General features: G+C 38.9%; 1 protein-coding gene across 1 annotated transcript in view; it reads left to right on the top strand.

Annotated features, from left to right (window-relative positions):
* Positions 1–22,500, top strand: part of Grm3 (glutamate metabotropic receptor 3) — a 254,178-nt gene that overhangs the window by 191,818 nt on the left and 39,860 nt on the right. The window contains exon 4 of the mRNA XM_031380013.1: positions 20,014–21,080. Coding sequence (XP_031235873.1) covers positions 20,014–21,080 — 1,067 coding nt within the window. The remainder of the gene's footprint in view (positions 1–20,013; positions 21,081–22,500) is intronic.

Genomic DNA, 22,500 nt, shown 5'->3' with positions numbered 1-22,500 from the left:
AGTGCATGCGATAGAGCAGACTGGCAGGAACGACATCAGGATCTCAGCTCTGGTACTGATGAAGAGAAGTGAGATGAAGACTCAGTGGTGTGCTTTCTGGATCGCTGTTTTTAAAGTGATTATGGAAATGAGGGACTTAAAGAAGGTTTTCATACACACTAAGAAGGCAGGATGTTTGGAGTACCATATGCAAGACCATCTAATTCACTCACAAGTGCCTTTTCAGTTTTCAGATAAAAGACTTAAATATTAACTCAAATATATCAGGTTACTTCAGGGGGTTATGACAATATAATACAGTATGGTGTGTATGTGGTGTGTGTGTGTGTGTGCAAATGTGCATGAACACGTATGTACGAATTATATCAACTTTAAATATTAGTTTTATATCAGTTTCATATCAACATATTATACTAACTTTAAATATCAAATTTGAATATCAGTTAATATTTTGGGAAGTCTCTTGCCTTATATCTCATATTGGTCATTATTTCTTCCTTAATGCCCTTGTACATATGTGAGAATATATTTATTACACACCAGTCACATGGTTTGCAACAATAAGAAAAATTCCTATTATAAATCCCTGTTGTGCATACACACACACACACACACACACAGGTGTGCATACACACACACAGGACAGTATATCTTAGACCCACCAGAACACTCCAGTCTAAGCATTTTCAGTCATTAGCACTCTCCCCTTTGATATACCATGTGCCTACTTTCAACTAGAATGATCCTAAAAGTGCAAAGAGACAAAAATCATACATTGTTTTCTCTTTGTGTCTGTACCCAAGGTTATATACTGAAAACAAAATCTAATATCTCTTTATTTCCTTGAGTGTTTAAACTGTGTGTATGTGTGTGTACATCTCTGTGTGTGTCTATGTATGTGCGTGTCTCTGTGCATATGTCTGTATGTCTATATCTATGTCTCTGTCTTTGTCTCTGTCTCTTTCTGTCTCTGTCTCTGTGTGTATGTGTGCATGTGTGTGTGTGTGTGTGTGTGTGTGTGTGTGTAACTCCAAGATATAGGAAAGGTAAGGTAATCAAGCAAGATTTTTGTTTAAAGCATTGTTATATTACAAATGATTTCCTCAAACTGGGAAAGAGTACAATGCTGCAAATATTATGCTCTCAATGATCAAAGATCAAGCAAATATTTCTATTCACCAAAAAGAAATGAGTTCTGTCAGAAAATGTAAATGCTTCAGTGTAATTTAGGGAAATGAAACTGACATTCTAAAGAACTGCTATGACTCCTGTAACAGTCATACGTACAGATGTAAGCCATTTTACTGGGGATAGCACAGTGTGTGGACTCCCTCCACAACGCTGCGCCACCGCCCAGGGGGATTCCAACAACAGTGGTTGCTGGGAGGCAGGTACAGAGCCCCTCACTCACTCATTCATGCATTTATTCATTCTTTTTACAAGTATTTACTGAATCTCTGGTGGATGATAGGCACTGTAACAGTCAGGTCAAGTTACAGAACAATTTCTGTAGGTTAGACACTGAACTAAGAGCTCTAAACTTAAAGCTCACAATATATGCTCATGAAACACACAAATAAGTTAAAGGGGGCAGTTAGCAGTGAATCTGAGATTCAGTGAAGGCATCAGACTGTAGAGAAAGTAGCACATAACAGCCCAAAATCCCAAGGAGCTCCAGTGGACAGAGAACATGGACAAATAGCATACTGAGGTAACTCACAATGGAGGACTACACCTAGGGCCTTGGGTTCCCAGTAGAAGTTTTGATGGCCACATATGACATGCTCAGCTGTGTTCTCCATCATCAAGCTTCCTTGGCAAATTTTCTCTCTCAGTTATACAACAAAATCAAGTTTAAAAATCTCTTTCTCTATAATTTTCTTTTTAACCAGTAAAAGTTTTTTTCCCTTCTCTCTTGACATTTTTTGAGATAATTACATCTCATTTTTAGAATCTGTTCTTCCTAATACATCATTTGAAGGGATAGCAATTTAAATATGTTACCAAGCAGTCTGTTCTCCAGGTGGGGAACAGGAAAACTATATCACTTTCCAGCTATGGCTGTGTTCAGTAGAACCAGTGGAACTGATATTTTCCATAAATATTTTATGAGAGGACACAAATTCAGGCATATTGAAAATATACCATGTTACAAACCAAACATTTCTCATGTTTAATTAAACCTACTACCATTGGGTTACACTTCTTTTTTATATTTGCATCTATATGTGCAAGCTCTATGTAGATGTTTTTGTGTTCATGTGTGGGGTCACATGCGTGTGTACTGATGCGTGTGTACATATGTGTATGTGTAAGTCAGAGGTCACATGCGTGTGTACTGATGCGTGTGTACATATGTGTATGTGTAAGTCAGAGGTCACATGCATGTCTACATATGTATATGTGTAAGTCAGAGGTCACATGCGTGTGTATATATGTGTATGTGTAAGTCAGAGGTCACATGCGTGTGTATATATGTGTATGTGTAAGTCAGAGGTCACATGCATGTGTACCGATGCGTGTGTACATATGTGTATGTGTAAGTCAGAGGTCACATGTGTGTGTACATATGTGTATGTGTAAGTCAGAGGTCACATGCGTGTGTACCGATACGTGTGTATATATGTGTATTGTGTTCATGTGTGGGGTCACATGCGTGTGTACCGATGCGTGTGTACATATGTGTGTGTGTGTAAGTCAGAGGTCACATGCGTGTGTACACATGCGTGTGTACATGTGTGTATGTGTAAGTCAGAGTTGACATCAGTTGTCTTTTTTTTCAGGTGCTCCCCTTTTTATTCTAGTAATTTCCAATTCAACATTCATTACAACTAAGAACATTTTTTTCTTTTATTAGATATTTTCTGTATTTACATGTCATATTTCCCAGTTTCCCCTCCAAAACAAAAAACAAAAAACAACAAGAACAAACCCCTGTGCACTTCCCCCTCCCCCTGCTCGCCACCCCACCCTCTCCTGCTAATTGGCCCTGGCATTCCCCTACACTGGGGCATAGAACCTTCACAGGGCCGAGGTCCTCTCCTCCGGTTGATGATCGACTATGCCATCCTCTGCTACATATGCTGCTGGAGCCATGAGTCCCACCATGTGCAGTCCTTGGTTGGTGGTTAAGTCCCTGGGAGCTCTGAGGGTACTAGTTAGTTCATATTGTTGTTCGTCCTAAGGGGCTGCAAACCCTTCAGCTCCTTGGGTCCTTTCTCTAACTCCTTCATTGGGGACCCTGTACTCAGTTCAATGGATGGCTGTGAGCCTCTACTTCTGTATTAGTCAGGTACTGTCAGAGCCTGTCTTAATCATCACTCTCCATCCCAGAACTCATTAAATTGACTAGTCTAGCAAGCTAGCTTTATCTGGGGAAGTCCCCAGTCTCTGCCTGCCTAGTGCTGGGATCATAAGCAGGGAAGTATAGTAAACTCCTGTTCTCATGTCTGCACATCAGGTCCTGTACCTGCTGAGCCATCTCTATAGCCTCTTGTATTACAAATTTTATTTGAAATATAGGAAAGGTTTGTTTGTGCTCTTGAGAAGCTCAAAATATATTTGATTATACAAGAGTAATTATAAAATTCATACAGGAAAAATATGTGTGAGACAGACAATAAGTGCCAAAGAAAAGGAGCAATATGTATGAGATTGGAGGCAAGAATTGATGTTTCCAATTCCAAGCAGGAAAGGTACAAGGAATGCACCTGCATGTCTGGAAGGACATTTTGCAAGGACCATAGGAAAGAAATAACATATTGAAGCACCGGGGACACTGAACACAAATGTACAGTGGAAAGACAGAGTTTCCCACGGTGGAAGAGGTAGCATTTAGATACTGTTGGAGATTATAAAGTTGTTAAATGAAAAGGTAATGTGAAACATATTACATAGACCTGTAAATCTCAAGATGATATATAATTTTGTACAGCACAGCTCTGGTCATACCATTCACTATATGTAAAGCATCCTTAAAGCAAATAAGTTAAAATAATATGAGATTACCCAAAAATTTGGATGAGTATTATATGCATATATATACACATGTCATATACATTCATATATATGCATGCTACAATAAAGCAGAATCACAAGTTAGATGCTAAAAATCTAACCCTATACCCAGTAATGAAAACTGTGTGTCACTGTCCATCCAGCTGATGGATTACAGATTTTTTTTCTCCTTAGTATATTTCTTTTTTTGGTAAGAAGATAACAAATTACTGATATCACTTAGTGCTTAGAAACTTAGAAAGTTGTTTAAGCTTTGCAAAGTAGGGCAATGATATTCTATTGCTGTGCCACCTTGCAAACACTGTAAGGAGCAGAAGATGTGGCTCAGTGGTTAAGGGCATTGGCTGCTTTCATTCAGGACCAGAGTTCGTTTCCCAATACTCATTTCAGTCTCAAAATAGAAATTCTGCCACACACAAGGGAGAAAATTTTATCAAAAATAATTTATTTTTTCACTTGATTATTTCTAAAGGCATAGAAACCCTTTCAGGATGGTGTAGGTTTGATATTAGCAGTGGATAGTTATGCTTGGTGACCTGACAAAGCCCCTTGAGATCTTACAGTTCAATAACGTAGCCTTTCTATGTGACTGTAGACTAAGGAGCTATAAGCTATGCTGCTGTGGCTTAGGAGCACATGGCAACTTAACAATGGATCAGCATTCAAGCAGAAGCTATTTATTTTCCCTTGTACTCTCTTAACATGATACTACAGAAAGTCAAACACATGCCCATGCATGCACCAAGCAGAATAGAAATTAATTTGTTTTACCCATGGAATTTAACTTCCTGCATGCTAAGCTGCTATACTTATCTTTGACACACTCATTCTCAAAGGCTGAATAAAATTTTTGCTGCTCAGCTCCTTATATAAAGAAGTTTTGTGTGCTTTAAAAAGAGGAAAGCTCATTTTATTAAGTATATTCTTGTTACTGTCACTGCATTCTTCAGAGCATGAGCTCTGCTGCCAATTTCCATACATTCTGCAAAGCTGACTTACTGCAGCATCTCTGAGTGGGATTTGCCCAGCAGTTTCCACCCTCTGTCCAGTACCAGTTACATTCACCGTCAGCACTTATATTAATCTTCTGCAATGTGGAGAAGTGATCTAAGTCAGAACAATGGGAAGCTTAAGCCTTCTTTTTATTGGTTATTTTATTTACTTACATTTCAAATGTTATTCCCCCTTCCTGGTTTCCCCTCTGTAAACCCCCATCCCATCCCCTCTCCTCCTGCTTCTATGAGGGTGCTCCCCCACCCACCCACATACTCCCACCTCACTGCCCTAGCATTTCCCTACACTGGAGCATTGAGTCTTCACAGAACCAAGGGCATCGCCTCCCATTGATGCCAGACAATGCCATCCTTTGCTATATATGCAGCTGGAGCCATGGGTCCCTCCACGTGTACACTTGGCTGGTGGTTTAGTCCTTGGGAGCTTTGCAGGAGGTCTGATTGGTTGATATTGTTGTTCTTCCTATGTAATAGCAAACCCCTTCAGCTCCTTCAGTCCTTCCCCTAACTCCTCCATTGGGGTCCCTGTGTTCAGTCCAATGGTTGGTTGCAAACATCCGCATCTATATTGGTTAGGCTTCTTTTGAAAAAGTCTTGAATATGTATTTCTATATAAGTTTACTTTAAAGAAAGTCTTTCCACCCCTTTTTGTTTTCCTATTTATGTTGTAATATATGACTTGGTCTAATGATGAATCATGAGTACCAATTAAATTTATCTTTTTAATTCAGTTTCTCTTTTAAAATTGAGCCTGATTGGTGAGTGTTACATCATGTAATACTCCTGGATGCTCAGTGTTGTGCTGGGGCAAAAAAAAATCACTTGGAAGGGAAGTCCCCACAGAGACTCCACTTGTCTGTCTCTCCTTAGGATCAGACAGTTCTGCTGGTATCAAGCTCTGAAAGGCTGGATGCCTCCCACTCCTGCCTCACACTAGAGTGTGCTTCTTTTCTCAGATCTGACTAGAGACATTCAGGTGATGGTGGCTTCCCAGTGCTTGAAGAGGAAGATCCATGAGTCACCATGAGAAATGAGATCTGTGGGGAAGGCAGAAAGAAGATGTAATGAACTCACTCGTGTGAGTTGTTGGTGAGCAGGAAAAGACTACAGTGAAGAAGACTGAGGGAAGAAGCAAGCTGGAGATGGCTATAGGAAGTGATAGATGGTGAGAAGAATCGGTGTGGCAAGGGCATTTTCTATTTACAATAGGGATTGAAATTTCCAAGATATATTTAAAAATCAGGACATTTATTGCCCTAAGCAAAGTCTCTTAATTTTAGTACTATCGTACTATTGTGGTTCTGATACTTGTTTTTAATGAGGGTGTATGCTGGACTTTGTGGGATATTCAACAGCATCTATAGGGCCTGGCTAGATGTCAGTAGAAAGAACACTTTGCAAAGTAGTACATCAAAATGGAAGTGTCAAGGAATTTATGAGGTAAAAATGTTTGCCAGCAAACCTGATTCCCCAGAACCAGTTCCTAGAAATTATCATCGTTACCTGAGATAGATAGATAGATAGATAGATAGATAGATAGATAGATAGATAGATAGGTAGGTAGGTAGGTAGGTAGGTAGGTAGGTAGGTAGGTAGATAGATAGATAGATAGATAGATAGATAGGTAGATAGGTAGGTAGGTAGGTAGGTAGATAGATAGGTAGGTAGATAGATAGATAGATAGATAGATAGGTAGGTAGGTAGGTAGGTAGGTAGATAGATAGATAGATAGATAGATAGATAGATAGATAGATAGATAGATAGGTAGGTAGGTAGGTAGGTAGGTAGGTAGATAGGTAGGTAGGTAGGTAGGTAGATAGATAGATAGATAGATAGATAGATAGATAGATAGATAGATAGATAGATATAGATAGGTAGGTAGGTAGATAGATAGATAGATAGATAGATACATACATACATACATACATACATGCATACATACATACATGCATGCATACATACATACATGCATACATGCATGCATACACACAAATAAAAAGTTCTTGAAACAAAAAAATATGTCAAGAATTCTTCTCAGCTTTATATTTAATTGGTCTGTGTTATAATTTTAACAATTTTTAAAGACTTTGAGATTATTTTAATAAGTTTAATAATTGTTTGGGAAACAATTAGCGAAAACCTATTCTGTGTGCATTTTCACCTAATGAGAGTAGAAAAGTGAATGAATCATTTTCTTGTTCTAAAGAAATTAAGAATCAAGAGAAGAAATGGGCACATACTAACAATCTTACAGTGCTCTGTGATCGGTTTCCTTAAAACGAAGGACAGAGCACCCTGGCAGCACAGTGATGTACATTCTCCTGAAATATGTGTAGAGAGAGCTACGTGTTTATAATCATGAGCACTCACACTGCTCTAGACAGGATAAAATCACCAGTCAGCAAGATTTGAAAATTAGAAGTTATGCATATATTTTTTTTAATTTAATTGTAACTAAAACCAAGAGTTTATATTTGTTAGGTAACTGTTAATTACAAAGGTGGTAAAAATACAGAGTGGCAAAAGCTATTTGCCAAAAATACATTTGTAAATTATTCATGTCCAGAATGACATGGATAAATAGATAGACAGATGATAGATAGATAGATAGATAGATAGATACATACATACATACATACATACATACCTAGAAGGTAGATAGATAAATTCCTGAAAATCAAATTTAAAAGAAAGAAAACCCAGCATAAGTGAGTCTACGCACTCCCTGAGATAACATTCCCAAGTGTTCTCCCTGGAACTGGAGTTAGAGGTGGTTGTTAGTTACCATGTGGGTGCTGAGAATCAAACCAGGTCCAATGGAGGAACAGACAATGCTCCTAACTGGAGAAGAGCATGCCATCTCCCCAGCCCTCAGTAGTTTAATAAAAGCTTCTGTGGTTGTCTGCCCGGAGGCGTTTTCTATAGGCACCTTCTAGCTCATAGTAGCATTCTGTGTTTATAACTGCATCATGTTAACAGCGTCCAGGAAGCAGCACTTCTATAGTCCATCAATGAGTGACAACTACAAGTTGTCCCACCAGATGTCATACAGACCCTACAAGAACACAAATGCCAGCCCAGGCTACTATACCCAGCAAAACTCTCAATTACCATAGATGGAGAAAACAAGATATTCCATGACAAAACCAAATTTACACAATATCTTTCCACAAATCCAGCCCTACTAAGGATAATAGATGGAAAACATCAACAAAAGGAGCAAAACTACACCCTAGAAGAAGCAAGAAGGTAATCTTTCAACAAACCCACACAAACATAATTCCACCTCTTACAGCAAAAACAACAGGAAGTGACAATTACCTTTTCTTAATATCTTAATGTGAAAATTAACACTAACAACATATCCTAATTGATTGAAATCCAAAAATGTGAGGAATTAGAAATTTGCTGATTGTCATCCAATGGTCTCTCTAATTTGGTAATTGGAGAAATAGGTCCAATATTGTACAATCTATATATACTTTCAGCTTGTTTGTTTGTGACAGTGTCTTGCTGTGTACAACATAAGGGTCTTGAAATCTTGCTTCTCCTATCTCAGCCTCTCTATTAGTAGTATTGTTTATTTCATGTTTTTATACTATACTATGGTTTTCAGAACAGCTTATATATTTCAAAAGTATTTATATACCCAAAGGAAACATAGATGTTTAACTAGGGAGGTGGCTTGTAGGAGAACAACAAAGAGTGAGACTGAATGCTTTGCTTGACATTTGTAACTCTTGTATCAAGTTTGAAGAAGAAGACTTTATAAGTTACTCTTTCTCTGAGATGAATGCTTTTCCAAATTATCACAGCCAACGAACCAGATTCTTACCCTCACCTAATGTCTGTGCCACCCTCCAAGCAGAACCATTGTTCATTGAAATAGTTGGTGAATGACTTTATGGATAGACCATCTTAATACACACACCATTTCTTAAATGAATGTAACCTGTTCTCTGTGGGCTGAGAATAAAGTCACTCACTCAAGTCAAAAAAAAACAAAGTTGTCCCACCCAAGCAGTTTCATGAACTGGGTTCTGCCTCCACCGAAGGGAGAAAGGATACCTGAAACATAGAGTTCGAGAACAAAAGGACAAGAAGCCAAGTTGAGGGTTTCCAATCAAGGCTCACCTTTACTTTGGGCGTTCAGCATTTATATACAAGAGAGCAAAACTGAATCTCTAGGTTACAATGACATTTGAATAACATAAGGAATTCGGGAGGAGTCAGGAAGAGTCTGAACAAAGTCAAGGAGGAAGTCAAAGGGAAGCTGGCTGCTGGGTTGAAACTCAGGGTGTCCCGCAGGTCTCGATTCTGGGGTGTGGCTGGAGGTGCAGTCCACAGTGGGGGAGGTGGTCAACAACAGAAGTCTTCAGGCTGTAGACATGCCAGCCAGCAGGTGTAGTTTCCTCTAGAATCCTTGAAGGCAGAAATCAGAGTAGTGAGTCTTTGTTTTAGGCACAGCAGGCGTGAGTTGAGTCTCTCCTGGCACACTCCGGTGTCTTGCAGCTGAGGCAGAAGGGAGAGACCCAACAGTTCCCCACTGACCATTGTATCCTAGACTGTGACCTACTTGTCTCAGCAACAACTCCCTCCATTCATTCTGTTTGGAAATAATCCTTTTTTCCCTAGGTTTCCTACTCCTTTATTGTCTCCCAGATCATCCACTCATCTACTCAAACTTAGGAATTTCATACAAGCATACAATGTATTTTGATTGTATTCATAGCACATTATATGGTAAAACACTACAGAATGTGAATCAAGCAGCCAGACAGGCAGAGTGGTGTGTATCTGAAATCCCAGCACCCAGACAGCTAAGCCAGCAGAATTGTGAGTTTGAGGCCAATTTGGGCTATGTAATCAGACCCAGTCTCAGATGAATATAATAACAGGAGCTAACTATATCTTCTCATCAATGCATGAATAAATCTCACAAAATTTTAACCAAACGATATTCAGTACCAACTAATACTTTCTGATATCATCATTTAAATAAGCTTCAATATCGGGCAAAAATAGCATGTGGCTGTTAGAAAGCAAATTACGTTTTCCTTCCCAAAAGCTATATTAAATTCATAGCCCTGCTTCCTCAGAATATGACCTTATTTGGAAACAGTCTCTTAAGATTATAACCAAGTTAAAATTAGTTCATTAGTGTGGACACAACACCAATGACTAGCTGCCTTATAGAAAGGAAAGTTTGGTCATAAAGAGGTATAAAAATAGTATGCTGTGTTTTTTCTAATTTGAGTGATGGATATATAGGAAAAGAGGCACCAGAGATTTTAGGGAAGCTACCCCACCTAGAAGAAGGGGTTTAAACAGATTCCCCCTACACAGCCCTCAGGAAAAATAAATTCTGCTAACCCTTGGCTTCCGACAACTATGAAATAGTAAATATCTGCCATTTCAAGCAACCCTTTGTTCTGCTTTTGTTACAGCAATTTTAGCATGCTAATATACTTACCTCAGAGATTAAAATGGTGGCATATGCTTGAAGAAAAGAAGAGTCAAGTGGTAAGAACAGGAGCAAAGGCATCTTGATAGTCACTTGTAGTGAACTTATTTTACACTTATTACTAGTGATATATTTTAGTGAAAGGATTTTGTAACTAAGCACCAGTTAAAGCAGACTCAGAAGAGTCACTGTCTACAAAATGAAGAGGACAAGAGTCTGGTGAAAAGAGTAGAAAACCCATGCTGGTCGTATCAGCTCACTTGAGGGTGGCTTCTAACCATTGAGTGACAACTCTGGTACAGCATCAATGAGCAAAAATCTAGGCAAGTGACCTCTGAGACAGCCCTCAGATTGGGGTTATGGCACCTGCTGGTGCTGCTGCTGCTCCTGCTGCTGCTGCTGCTGCTCTCTCTATGCCTTGTCTCCATTCTCATTCTTAGTCTAATGTTAGATTGCCCCCTCCTGAATTGAGCTCATACAGTCTCGGCAGCACTGTGGAGGCTAGAGAGAAAGCCTGCGGAACCCTTCCTGGAAGTCTCCCCATGCTAACTCCTTAAAGGAACTGATGAGCAAGTCTTCTTCGGAACTCCCTGCTACTCTGTATCTTTCTTCAGACACTCACTTTCACTGTGAAGGTTTTATTTGAACATCCATCCCCACATGGGAGACTGAGTCCAAGGACAATGTGGCCCTGGACCCCAGCTGCGACACTCAGGTGAACCATGAGAACTGCTTCAGCATTTCTGTTCCTCCTCAGAAAGTAAATCCCTGGCAGCCTGAGTTTCAGTCAATGTCTCTAAGCTTGCTGCATGGAGTCTGTCTGCTCTAGCCAAAGGAGTTTGGCTTCTTCACTTCTGACCTCTGCCGTGATCTGTGGTGGAAGCTGGCATTTTTTTTCTTCTTAACCTTATCTTTACTTCAATTCACTAGACAGGTCTATAGCCACTTACGCGAGGATCCAGTTTTAAATTTAGAGCCATGTTACTGTCAGTCGTTTTTTGCGATCTTAATTAGCATTCACCAGTGTGAGCCTAGACAGTTCAGACAATGTTGTCTTTACTGAAGGCCTCGTAAGAGCCATATTATTGTCTTACCTTAATTGGAGGAGTATGGGGCGAGGGCGGGGAAACAGGAATGAACCCATTTAATTTTCTCTTACCATTGCCCTGTGATATGTCTAAGAATTAGACTTAACTCATCTCTACCAAATGAGTCCTAGGAGAGCTGGTTACCGTGATACTAAAACTTTCAAATAAATCCACTTGGAACTGGGGTCAGTACTAATTGGCTAATGAGGTACTCCAAAAACCACTATTTTGACCTGAGGCCGGAGCAGTGTCTGAAATTGAAGAACTGACTTTGCAGCATTAGAAGAAGGAGGTGGTGGCTTGAAAAGGAAGAGTGCCCATAGACTCAAGTGTTTCAATGCTTGGCCATAAGGAGTGGCACTGTTAGGAGGTGTGGCCTTGTTGGAGGAGGTGTGGTCTTGTTGGAGAGGGTGTGGCCTTGTTGGAGGAGGTGTGGTCTTGTTGGAGAGGGTGTGGTCTTGTTGGAGGAGGTGTGGCCTTGTTAAAGGAAGTTTGTGCTGTAGAGGTGGGACTTTGAGGTCTTAAATGGTCAAGCTACGCCCAGTGTGAAAAAGGAAAAATCCAATCTCCTCCTGGCTGCCTTTAGATCAAGATGTAGAACTCTCAGCTCCTCCAGCACTATGTCTGCCTGAATGCTGCCATGCCTCCCACCCTGATGATAATGGATTGAACTTCTGAGACTGTAAGACCAGCCCCAATGAAATGTTTTTGTTTATAAGAGTTTCCATGGCCGTGGTGTCTCTTCACAGCCATGGAAACTCTAACTACAACAGAGAGAGAAGTTAGAGATTGGGTTTAGGAACAGGCAGTGTGTCTTTAGAAAGCAAAAAACAAACAAACAAAAAGTATTCCATGTCCCTATGTGTTATTCTCTCCCCTCCTTTATTCTGGATTCTCTCATGCTGTTGCAGTACCAAGGAAAGGTGATGTGATTTCTTTTTCCATGTCGCTTTGTGCTTACTCCCCTGGTGAGAACCCACTTGAGAAATAGCAAACTGCCCAGTTTTCCCACACTAAAGAACTATGCAATTGATTGCTAGAGAATTGTGGTTCCAGTTCACTGCGTCTTAACTATCTCCCTAGTGAGTCATTTGACCTGGAGGCAACTCTAACTGTATCCAGAAGGTGACAGAATCAATACACAAGGGCTTCAAATCTTCTGCCACTCAAAGTCACTTCAGTTCTGCAGAATTCATTTGCCTTACTCCCCAAGCCAATGTTGTATTTGAAATCTCTGACCTCACATGAGGCATACTGGCCAGATGTGGTCCGCCTTTGTCTTCTAGGATCTCCTTCTACTCTTTTTCAGGATATGGAAGTACCACTATATATTTCAAATTAAGGATCAGAGTGCTTCTGACAGTGGTTTTTTGTTAGGATTTATAAAGTAGTCATTTGAAGGACCCTACAGTGATTTTTATATTTAAAGGATTTAGACATTAAATCATTTTGTCATATATTTTATTGTTTAGCAAATTTAGGAAATGTAAATTGTTATTGAGAAACCACTTCTACTAAGGACATGGATACATATGCATACACATACATATACACACACACATATGCACACATAGACATACATATATACATATATATACATGAACATACAGATATACAGAAAAATCCACCAAAATTATCATTTGTTTAGTCATAACTCCATTTTCAACAACTTTTTAAAATACTTGCAATATTTTCATAATTTTCATAAAACCTTACAAATGTTTTTGGCTGATCTTCCTTAACTATCCCATTTAGTTGTATAACTTCTTATCAAACTTAAGTATGCACATATTTATGTGAATACAGCACACTTAACAAGAATAACCTTCTCTTCTCTCACTTCCCACAGTTGTGTACTTCTCTATTTGTTCTCTTTTCCTGAAAAACAAATTGATCCACTACTTAATTGTATTTCCCTTTTTCCTTTCCTTTCGGCCAAACTAGGAGAGTTTTCCCATATTCACCTTTCAACACTTGCACTGATTATTTGCTATATCATTTTGCAAAGCTGATCCTCTGAGTGCTTGTAGATTTATATGTATTCAGGCATGTGTGTGTGTGTGTGTGTGTGTATGTGTGTGTGTGTGGTGTGTGTGTGTGTGTGTGTGTGTGTGTAAGAAAGGTGGATGCACACATATGGAGTCCAGAGAATAACCTTAGGTGTTAATCATCAGAAGCTGTCTATTGTGTGTTTTTGAGGCATGGTCTCTCACTAACAAACATTAATTCTTGTTCTCTGCATTTTCCTTTTGAAAGCTTTCCCATCTGTCTCATGAGGTGATTGCCAGGAGCATATTTGAATATGTAATATACCCACATCATTCAAAAATCTAATCTGTAAAATAAAAATACAGCTTTCACCTTTGACACTCATCTGTTTACTCTCCATCTCTTAGCCAAAGTAGCCACTGTTCTTATTCTTGAACCCTCTACACATAGAAAAGAAAAAGGAACAGATCACCATATGTCCCCCACTCCCATAAAATATAGATGATCAAACATTTTGTTTTTCACAGGAAACAATGCAACTCATAGGGTTTTTTCCCTAATATGTACATACTGCATGGTGGATACATGTTCTCATTCCCACATATGTAATAATAATAATTTATTATTATTTATAAACCTAACCGATAAATGACTGAGTCAGTTCCAAGTATTTCTGTTACAAATTAATCCTTCAGTAAACATATAGCCAAACTGATATGTAGAATGCATTCTACCAATAGAAATTGCAAAGCCAACTGGATGTATCTATAATTTAAAAAAAAAAAAGAACCAATTGCTCTCCTTTTGAGATATACTAATTCATACACATAAAAGCAGGACAAGAGAGATTTTTGCCTGAGTATGGTCTTATTAGTAGAGCATGTTAGAAATGAGAAATGGTTTTATTGTACGTATTGGTTTCCTATTACTACTGAAACAAATCACCACAAAATTGGTGATTTGTATAAACTAGGAGTTAGACTGTCTGGTGTGCAGAAACATGGGAGAAGGGCCACGGCTAGGTAATTAAGGTTGTTGGCTTCTTCGACACCCTTCTGACCTGTTCCAAAAGCTTGGTGGCTTAAAACAAAGGCCATTAAATACTTTTGTCCCTCAAGCAGTGCCTCTCCCAATAAACTGGCTCAACAAGTTCAAGGCCAGATCAGGAAATGTAACACAACAGTTGCTGGCAAAACTAACTTTCTTCTTCAAACTGACCAACACTAAATTAGGGGAGGAAAACTCTTCAGAGGTTTTAAAGTTCTCAGTCCTAAAGAAAAGATGGGATTCTCAGCTGTCTTTGCTTTGTAAAAGGGTCTTTTTCTCTGTGAGTCTGCAAGGTGTGTCTTCCTCATCACCTCCCCGCCCCCAATAAGTGCCTTTCAACTGCTGATTCTGCCTGCTGCCTGCTGGCTGTTAGAGATTTCTCCTCTACAGCTACCTTTTGAATTCAAGATTTTTTCCTGCCTCTGAATTTTTTAACTAGCAGAGAAAATGAACCTGATCAAGACCCCTAGTCTCTGTCAATGCACAGCAACCTAATTTTATTTCTAACATTTCTAGAGGCTAGATGTCCAAATTGATTCCAGTGGTGTAAAAGCAATACATTCAGAACTCATTTACCTCTTGGGGACACCCACAGAAAAATCCATTTTCTCTTCTTTCCAGTTATCATTGCCCACCCATGTTGGCATCTCTTTCAAAGCCAAGAGTGATGAGCTTCATCTTGGGTAGCTATCACCCAGAAACTGTCTCCAATGATCCTTCTCCAACGTTTCTGGCCTGTGTCAGTAATGGTGGGCTCACCCATATAAGGCAAAGTGTTCTTATGTCAGCTAAAATAAATCTTAATTCCAGCTTTACTCCTCTCTGTTGTCTGGTACAACAGTGCATCAGTCAGTTTAGCTTCCCCACTTTGGCTCCCAGTAGGCTGTGCACGCCCAGCCACCTGCCCAGGAACTCTTTGGATCTATGAACGAAACACACACACAAACACATACACACATACACACACACCTTAATTTTAATATGCCATGACTAGCTCAAGGCTGGGAGTTCTAATCCTCCACCCTCCACTATCATAAATCTCCCTTGGATACTCCTGACTCAACACTCTATAAATCTATGATCTATCTCTTCTGCCCTGTTCCTTCTGGCAGCTCCTTAGTCTTTGCTGCTCAAGACACTTCTGGGCAGCCCTTTCGGGGGCTACGTTTCTTCTCACCTACATTTCGGATGATTTTCCTTTTGTAGCTGTAAATATGATCAGTCTCCCACAGCATCATGGTGATTCTCTGTCTGTTCTTCTCTCCCTCACCCTAGCCCATTTCCCTTTGCCCAACCATTGGCTGCTGGCATCTTTATTGATTGACTAAAAATCCAATTGGGGACAAGGACCTTCAGAGTTTGGACATCACACAGATTTCCAATTAAATCAAAGCATTAGAACCAATCCCCAACATAACAGTAACAGGGGCTTTGCATTTAGATTGTGAACATCTTCGAAGGACTATTATCGTGCTTCTGATGTTTGCATTGTTTTCTGTGATTTGACCAATGTTGAACATATTTTCATATGTTTCAGAAAATTAGATTTTCCTTGTGGTAAAATAACTTCATAGTTTTTGAATACTTCTATGGGCTATTAAGAACTATTTTACATTACAAACTAGTATATTATCAAATTATATCTATTTGAAATTTACAGTATCATTTCTCACTTATATTCCAATGTTATTCATATGTATTGGTTTAGGAACTTTTATATGTGCACGCATGTGGGGTGCATGTGTATATGAGGATACACATGTGTGTGTTTGTTTGTGTACATGTGTTTAGGGGTCACAGACCAACCAGGGTTCATCAAGAGCCATCCATCTTGACACAGATATTCTCACTGGGACCTGGGGCTCACCCATTAAGTTAGGCTGGCTAGTCAGTGGATCACAGGAATCCTCCCATCTCCACCTCTCCAGAACTGAGATTACAAGCTCTGCCAGGATGCTCAGATTCTTACACTCTGTGCTAATTATTGAATTCAGGTCCTAATTCTTGTAAGGCAAACACTATGCCAACTGAGCTATCTCTCAGTCTTAGTATTTAGAACTTAAAAATCTTGATAGACTTTGGCATAAGTCTTCTTGGTTTTTGTTTGTGGGTGTATGTGTATGTTTTCAGTAACCTTTATGAAGGACTTTTTCCACTCTGATAGTAATGTTCTCTTTTTATTTCTAGAACTTCTATGCCTTTGGTTTTTACATGCAAGGCTTTGATCCTTTCAGAATTTATCTGGGCATAAATAATGAGATACAGACTTAAATTCATCGTTTTTCAGTTGGTTAAACAGTTACCTAACAATGGGAAATAGAGCTTCCCCTATTTGAGACGCCTCCTTTAGCGTTTACTACGCTGTAGTAGGTCTACTTATGGATATCTTATTCTACTACCATGGTTTCTTCACATACCCATAAGTATCATCAAAGTAGTAGACACATGTCTATGAACCACACAGACAACGACATTCTTCTTTTAAGGTATAAGTAGACACTAACAGTGTGAAATGGTAAGTATACAGCAGACTAGCAAAAGTGGCATAAAAATAAAGATCACACTGTCACTGACTGAGCCTCATGCCAAATGGAAATTCAGTCTTCAGCTGCATCTTGAAGACAATTACTTAGTAATTATGTCAAGAGAATAACCACGTAATGGGGAGGTAAGCAGGTTAGATAAAAAGTTGTAAACTGAGTATAATTTCCCTCTTCAACACAACTCTTGCACACCTAAGGCTCGGGGAATATTACAAAATTGTGGACAGAAAGACTGTGAGATCCAGAAGACCAGAAAGTATGCTATGTGATATTATATCTCCAAATATGAGAGGGAAACTACGCCCATGATGCCAAAACAACACGGCAACCTAAACAAGACCCAAACGATAACAACACCAGTTAGACAAGTTAACATGTAATGAGGAATTCTTAATAGGCTTGCTTATATATGAAGAACTATAAGCAAAAAATGACTCCTGAGAGAGGCAGAATTAGTCTTCTCAGGGACAAACCCCCTCATTGGATATTCAATATCAAGTGACTAGCCCTGAAATTATATTCACACAAGCAATACTAAACAGACTTAGCAGTTTGTGTTTATATATTTTATAAGTGTGTGTTTGTGTGTTGTGATTGTGTAAGAGAGAGAGAGTATACAAGAGAGAGAATATAATAATCATCAAAGAAAAGGGGACCATGATTTAAGAGCAAGTAGGGAAAGGGCATGCAAAGGCTAAAGAGAGAAGACACGAAAGAGATTGGAGGTAGGACAGGGAAAGAAGAAATAATGTAATTATACTTTAATTAAAATGAAAAACTATTAAGAACAGCTTCCCCTCTTAGTTCAATGGAGCTCTACTACTTCAGTGTAATATTTCTGAGACATTTAATAAATGCAAACCATGTTGTATTAAGAATAAATTTATTGAAACTCATTTTAGAAGTTAATCATGGTGACAGTAGACACATAGTCAACTACAGCTGGAAAAGAGGAAAAAGTTCAGATGGTCAGACCAGCTGCTCTCTGGGATTCTCCAAAAACGTAGAAAACGGACAGTATCAAGATTCACCCTCATCTTGGAGAGGGGTTCTGAGGATGGGTGTGTTCACGACCAGAGAAACAAGGACTAGAAGTCAAATCATAGTACAAGCTGACAGCCTCTGTTCTGCTCAAGACTGCTCTCCAGATAGCTCTCAGTTCTGTAGTTTGCTCAAGGCAACTCTCTGCTTGTATAGGCTCTCTGTTCAAGACAGCTCTTTCTCTCTCATGCTAGGAAAAATTCTGAAAGAGCTCTCTAAGTTCTCTCTGGATAACTCTCTTGCAGACCAAAGCCCAGTCTTTTATTTACGTATCAATTCAGTCATTTACTCCAGATTCCCTTTTGATTATCCCATGAATCAGCATTCTATGACCTTAGCCCCTTGATTCTTAGGAATGATAAGTAGTACATTTTTTAAAATAGCAGTTGAATTCAGAGATCTGCCTGCCTTTGTAAGCACAGAAAATAAGCTAGCTGGATGGGACCAATCTCTGAGATCACCATTTCCACCACACCTGGACCTAAACTAATTCTCTCCCAGGCTGACATTGACCTTAGGAATCTGCCTGCCTCTGTAAGCACAAAGAAAAAGTAGCTGGGTGGAATCTTGCCTAGCAATCACAACTCCCTAAATTGCTTTATCTCCTTCCTTAGTATCTTTCTGACAAGGTAGCTCATAGTGCAGCTGCCTCTTCATTTGGGTTCATGAAGCCCTTTCTATAATTCATATTATATCCTTATATTTGAATAGTTGAGAAATTATGCTTTTGAACTCATGTTTTCAGAGTTCTTTCCCACAGCCTTAAGGGCTCTCCTGAAAGTCATAGTATTTTCCATTTTGCTGAGGAACGTGGACATACCCTCATCTCCAGGAATTGCACTGATTCTAATTATCATGGAGTCATTAACCTTAATAGGGAGAGCATTCCCTGAAGGAGAAATATGAAAATATGTGCATTACTATACAAACAAGCCTTATGACTAACAATTGTTCTCACCCCTGCTGCTCTAGGGGTGAGAACTGTGTCACACTGTCCCTTTCACAGTGGCCATGCAGAACTTGATATGACAGAATCTAGAATACACCACTGTCTGAGAGCCCCACCCTCTACACTTAAATACCCTATTGCAAATATTCTACCTACTGTTAAGCTTATAATATATCTAGCTAAAAATACCAGCATGTGGTTGCAACCACAGCATTCAAAATACTGAGGTAGAGAAATGATATGAGTTTGAAGCTAGCCTGGGCTACATAACAACACTACATGCCAAAAGCTACAGAATGACTATAAATAAATTTCAACTTTTTTCTATGTGACTCATCAAAAATATTTAAGTGTATGTATTATACATTTGTATTAAATCTCATTTCAAGGAGAAAATTTCTTTCTATTAATTTTACATTGTCATGAAAGTACTTAAGGTGGTAAAAATTTTAGTGGTTGTACATAAATATGAAATGAAACATGAAGTTGTGCCTAATACCTGTTATAAAGCTTTAGAGAAAATAACATTCCACACCACAGAGCACAACTCTGTGTTTGCTGATATTTTTCTGTTATGTAATTCACTTTTTGAAGGCAGCATTGTTATGTTCATTATTATCACTAGCGCTTGGCACCTGTTAGACACTCAGCAATGTGAAGTGAGTAAATTTATGAATACGTAAGCACTCTGGAAGCTTTTGATGTGTGGCTTTTGATGGTAAGTGTTAAATTATGTCAGCCTTGCTATCTCTAGTTTCTGTTTCTTCAGTTCTGCTGAGCATACACAAAAAGTAATTGACTGATGACATATGAGACACTTAAACAAGTGTTCTTTTCTTTTCTTTCATTCTGGGTATCAAAGCACCATTCAACCCAAATAAAGGAGCAGACAGCATTGTGAAGTTTGACACTTATGGAGACGGGATGGGAAGATACAACGTGTTCAACTTCCAGCATATAGGTGGAAAGTATTCCTACTTAAAGGTTGGCCACTGGTCAGAAACCTTATATCTAGATGTGGACTCTATCCATTGGTCCCGGAACTCGGTCCCCACTTCCCAGTGCAGTGATCCCTGTGCCCCCAATGAAATGAAAAACATGCAGCCAGGAGATGTTTGCTGCTGGATCTGCATTCCTTGTGAGCCCTATGAATACCTGGTTGATGAGTTCACCTGCATGGATTGTGGCCCTGGCCAGTGGCCCACTGCAGACCTATCTGGATGCTACAATCTTCCAGAGGATTACATCAAGTGGGAAGATGCCTGGGCAATAGGCCCAGTTACTATTGCCTGCCTGGGTTTTATGTGTACATCCATAGTTATAACTGTTTTTATCAAGCACAATAACACACCCTTGGTCAAAGCATCAGGCAGAGAACTCTGCTACATCTTGTTATTTGGAGTTAGCTTATCCTATTGCATGACATTCTTCTTCATTGCTAAACCATCGCCTGTCATCTGTGCATTGCGCCGACTTGGGCTTGGGACCTCCTTTGCCATCTGTTATTCAGCTCTACTGACCAAGACAAACTGCATCGCTCGCATCTTTGATGGGGTCAAGAATGGCGCTCAGAGGCCAAAATTCATCAGCCCCAGTTCTCAGGTTTTTATCTGCCTGGGTTTGATTCTGGTGCAAATTGTGATGGTGTCTGTGTGGCTTATCTTGGAGACTCCAGGTACTAGAAGATACACCCTTCCAGAGAAGCGGGAAACAGTCATCCTAAAATGCAATGTCAAAGATTCCAGCATGTTGATCTCTCTGACCTATGATGTGGTCCTGGTGATCCTATGCACTGTATATGCCTTCAAAACAAGGAAGTGTCCTGAAAACTTCAATGAAGCCAAGTTCATAGGCTTCACTATGTATACCACCTGCATCATCTGGTTGGCATTCCTCCCTATATTTTACGTGACATCAAGTGACTACAGAGTAAGTCTTTGGATACTTTCTTCTTTTTCTTAGATTGATGTTCTTTCTTTCATTCTTTTCATTTATCAATGTTTTGTTGGGTGGAAGGTAGGATAGACTCTCTAATTTCATTTCAAGGATGAATCAAATAATTACAAATGCCATAATTAACCTCAATGTGATGTGAGAAAATTAATTCACCATGCTTTAAGACACTTAATTAGTGCTTAATTTGTTCAGAGCCGTGCAGCAGGCACAGAAGGGAAGATGGCTATAACTGATGGGCCATTCAAGTAGTTTATAATCTAGTGAGGAATAAAACATAATACATACACATAAAAACATCTTAATTAAATTTAAAAGGCAATAGGCAAGAGAATGAGACTTAATCACTAAAACCCCAATGAGAACACTTGAATTGGACATAAGAGGATGTCTATAAAGAGATGGATCTATAAATTAAAATACCATTGTACTATTAGGTCAAGATCAGTATAAATCTAAAACTTTTATTCATGCTTCATTACTTCCCTACAGTGGATTAAACTACAATCTACTGTGTTTCCTAAGCCTTGTTATATACACAAATACACTGTGCCGAACTTTGTACTGTTGAGCAGCTAAGAACTTTGTTGTATACATATGGGTAATCTAATTAAGTCATTGTTTATAGAGTCTTACATACAATTCAAATTTATGGACTTCCATATAATTACCATCTCTTATGAGGGAAATGTCATCATTTCATCATAATTTCCCAAGTTGTTGAGCCATTCATAGGTTAATTTTACTTTAATAATTCTAATCATTGTATCTTCAGTGAGTAAGAAGACTTTTTTCTTTTATCTGGCAATTAGTTTTTATTATCTGCACTTTTTTCAGTCATCATAGATCATAGTTTTACACAGGCCTGTTTCCTTGTTATAGCATGATTTCATAAAATGAAGTACTGTGTAGATAATAACTGTTCCCAAATCTTCTGTTTACTAGTAATTACAACGTTGCCCAAGATCTAGAAACCTGAGTATCAAAAGGAAAGCCCAGTAAATCCCAGACCTTAGACAGGGAAAATACAAACAAACACATACACACCTTCAAAAGTGTCCATGGCATATCATCATGAGTATTGTTAATATCAATAGATTGCATTCTTGGGAATATAAAAAAGCTCTCCCCATAAAAAAAGGTAAGTATATGAGGTAAAATATACTTATGAATTTGATTTATCATTTTATATTGTCTTCATATTTTACTGTTATATATGTACATACACATATATATGCACCATGATTACTTCAATACATGAGAAATTTAATTCATTATGTTTTAATATATAATTATATATAATATGATGCATATTATATATATTATATTGCCACGGACAGGGTTTTCTCGCGGGGTCCCTGTTCCGCGGGACAAGGGATTCTGGCCAGGTGGGCAC

The sequence above is a fragment of the Mastomys coucha genome, unplaced genomic scaffold (genome assembly GCF_008632895.1).
Source record: "Mastomys coucha isolate ucsf_1 unplaced genomic scaffold, UCSF_Mcou_1 pScaffold19, whole genome shotgun sequence".
NCBI lineage: Eukaryota > Metazoa > Chordata > Mammalia > Rodentia > Muridae > Mastomys > Mastomys coucha.
This window is presented reverse-complemented; position numbering and strand designations above follow the sequence as displayed.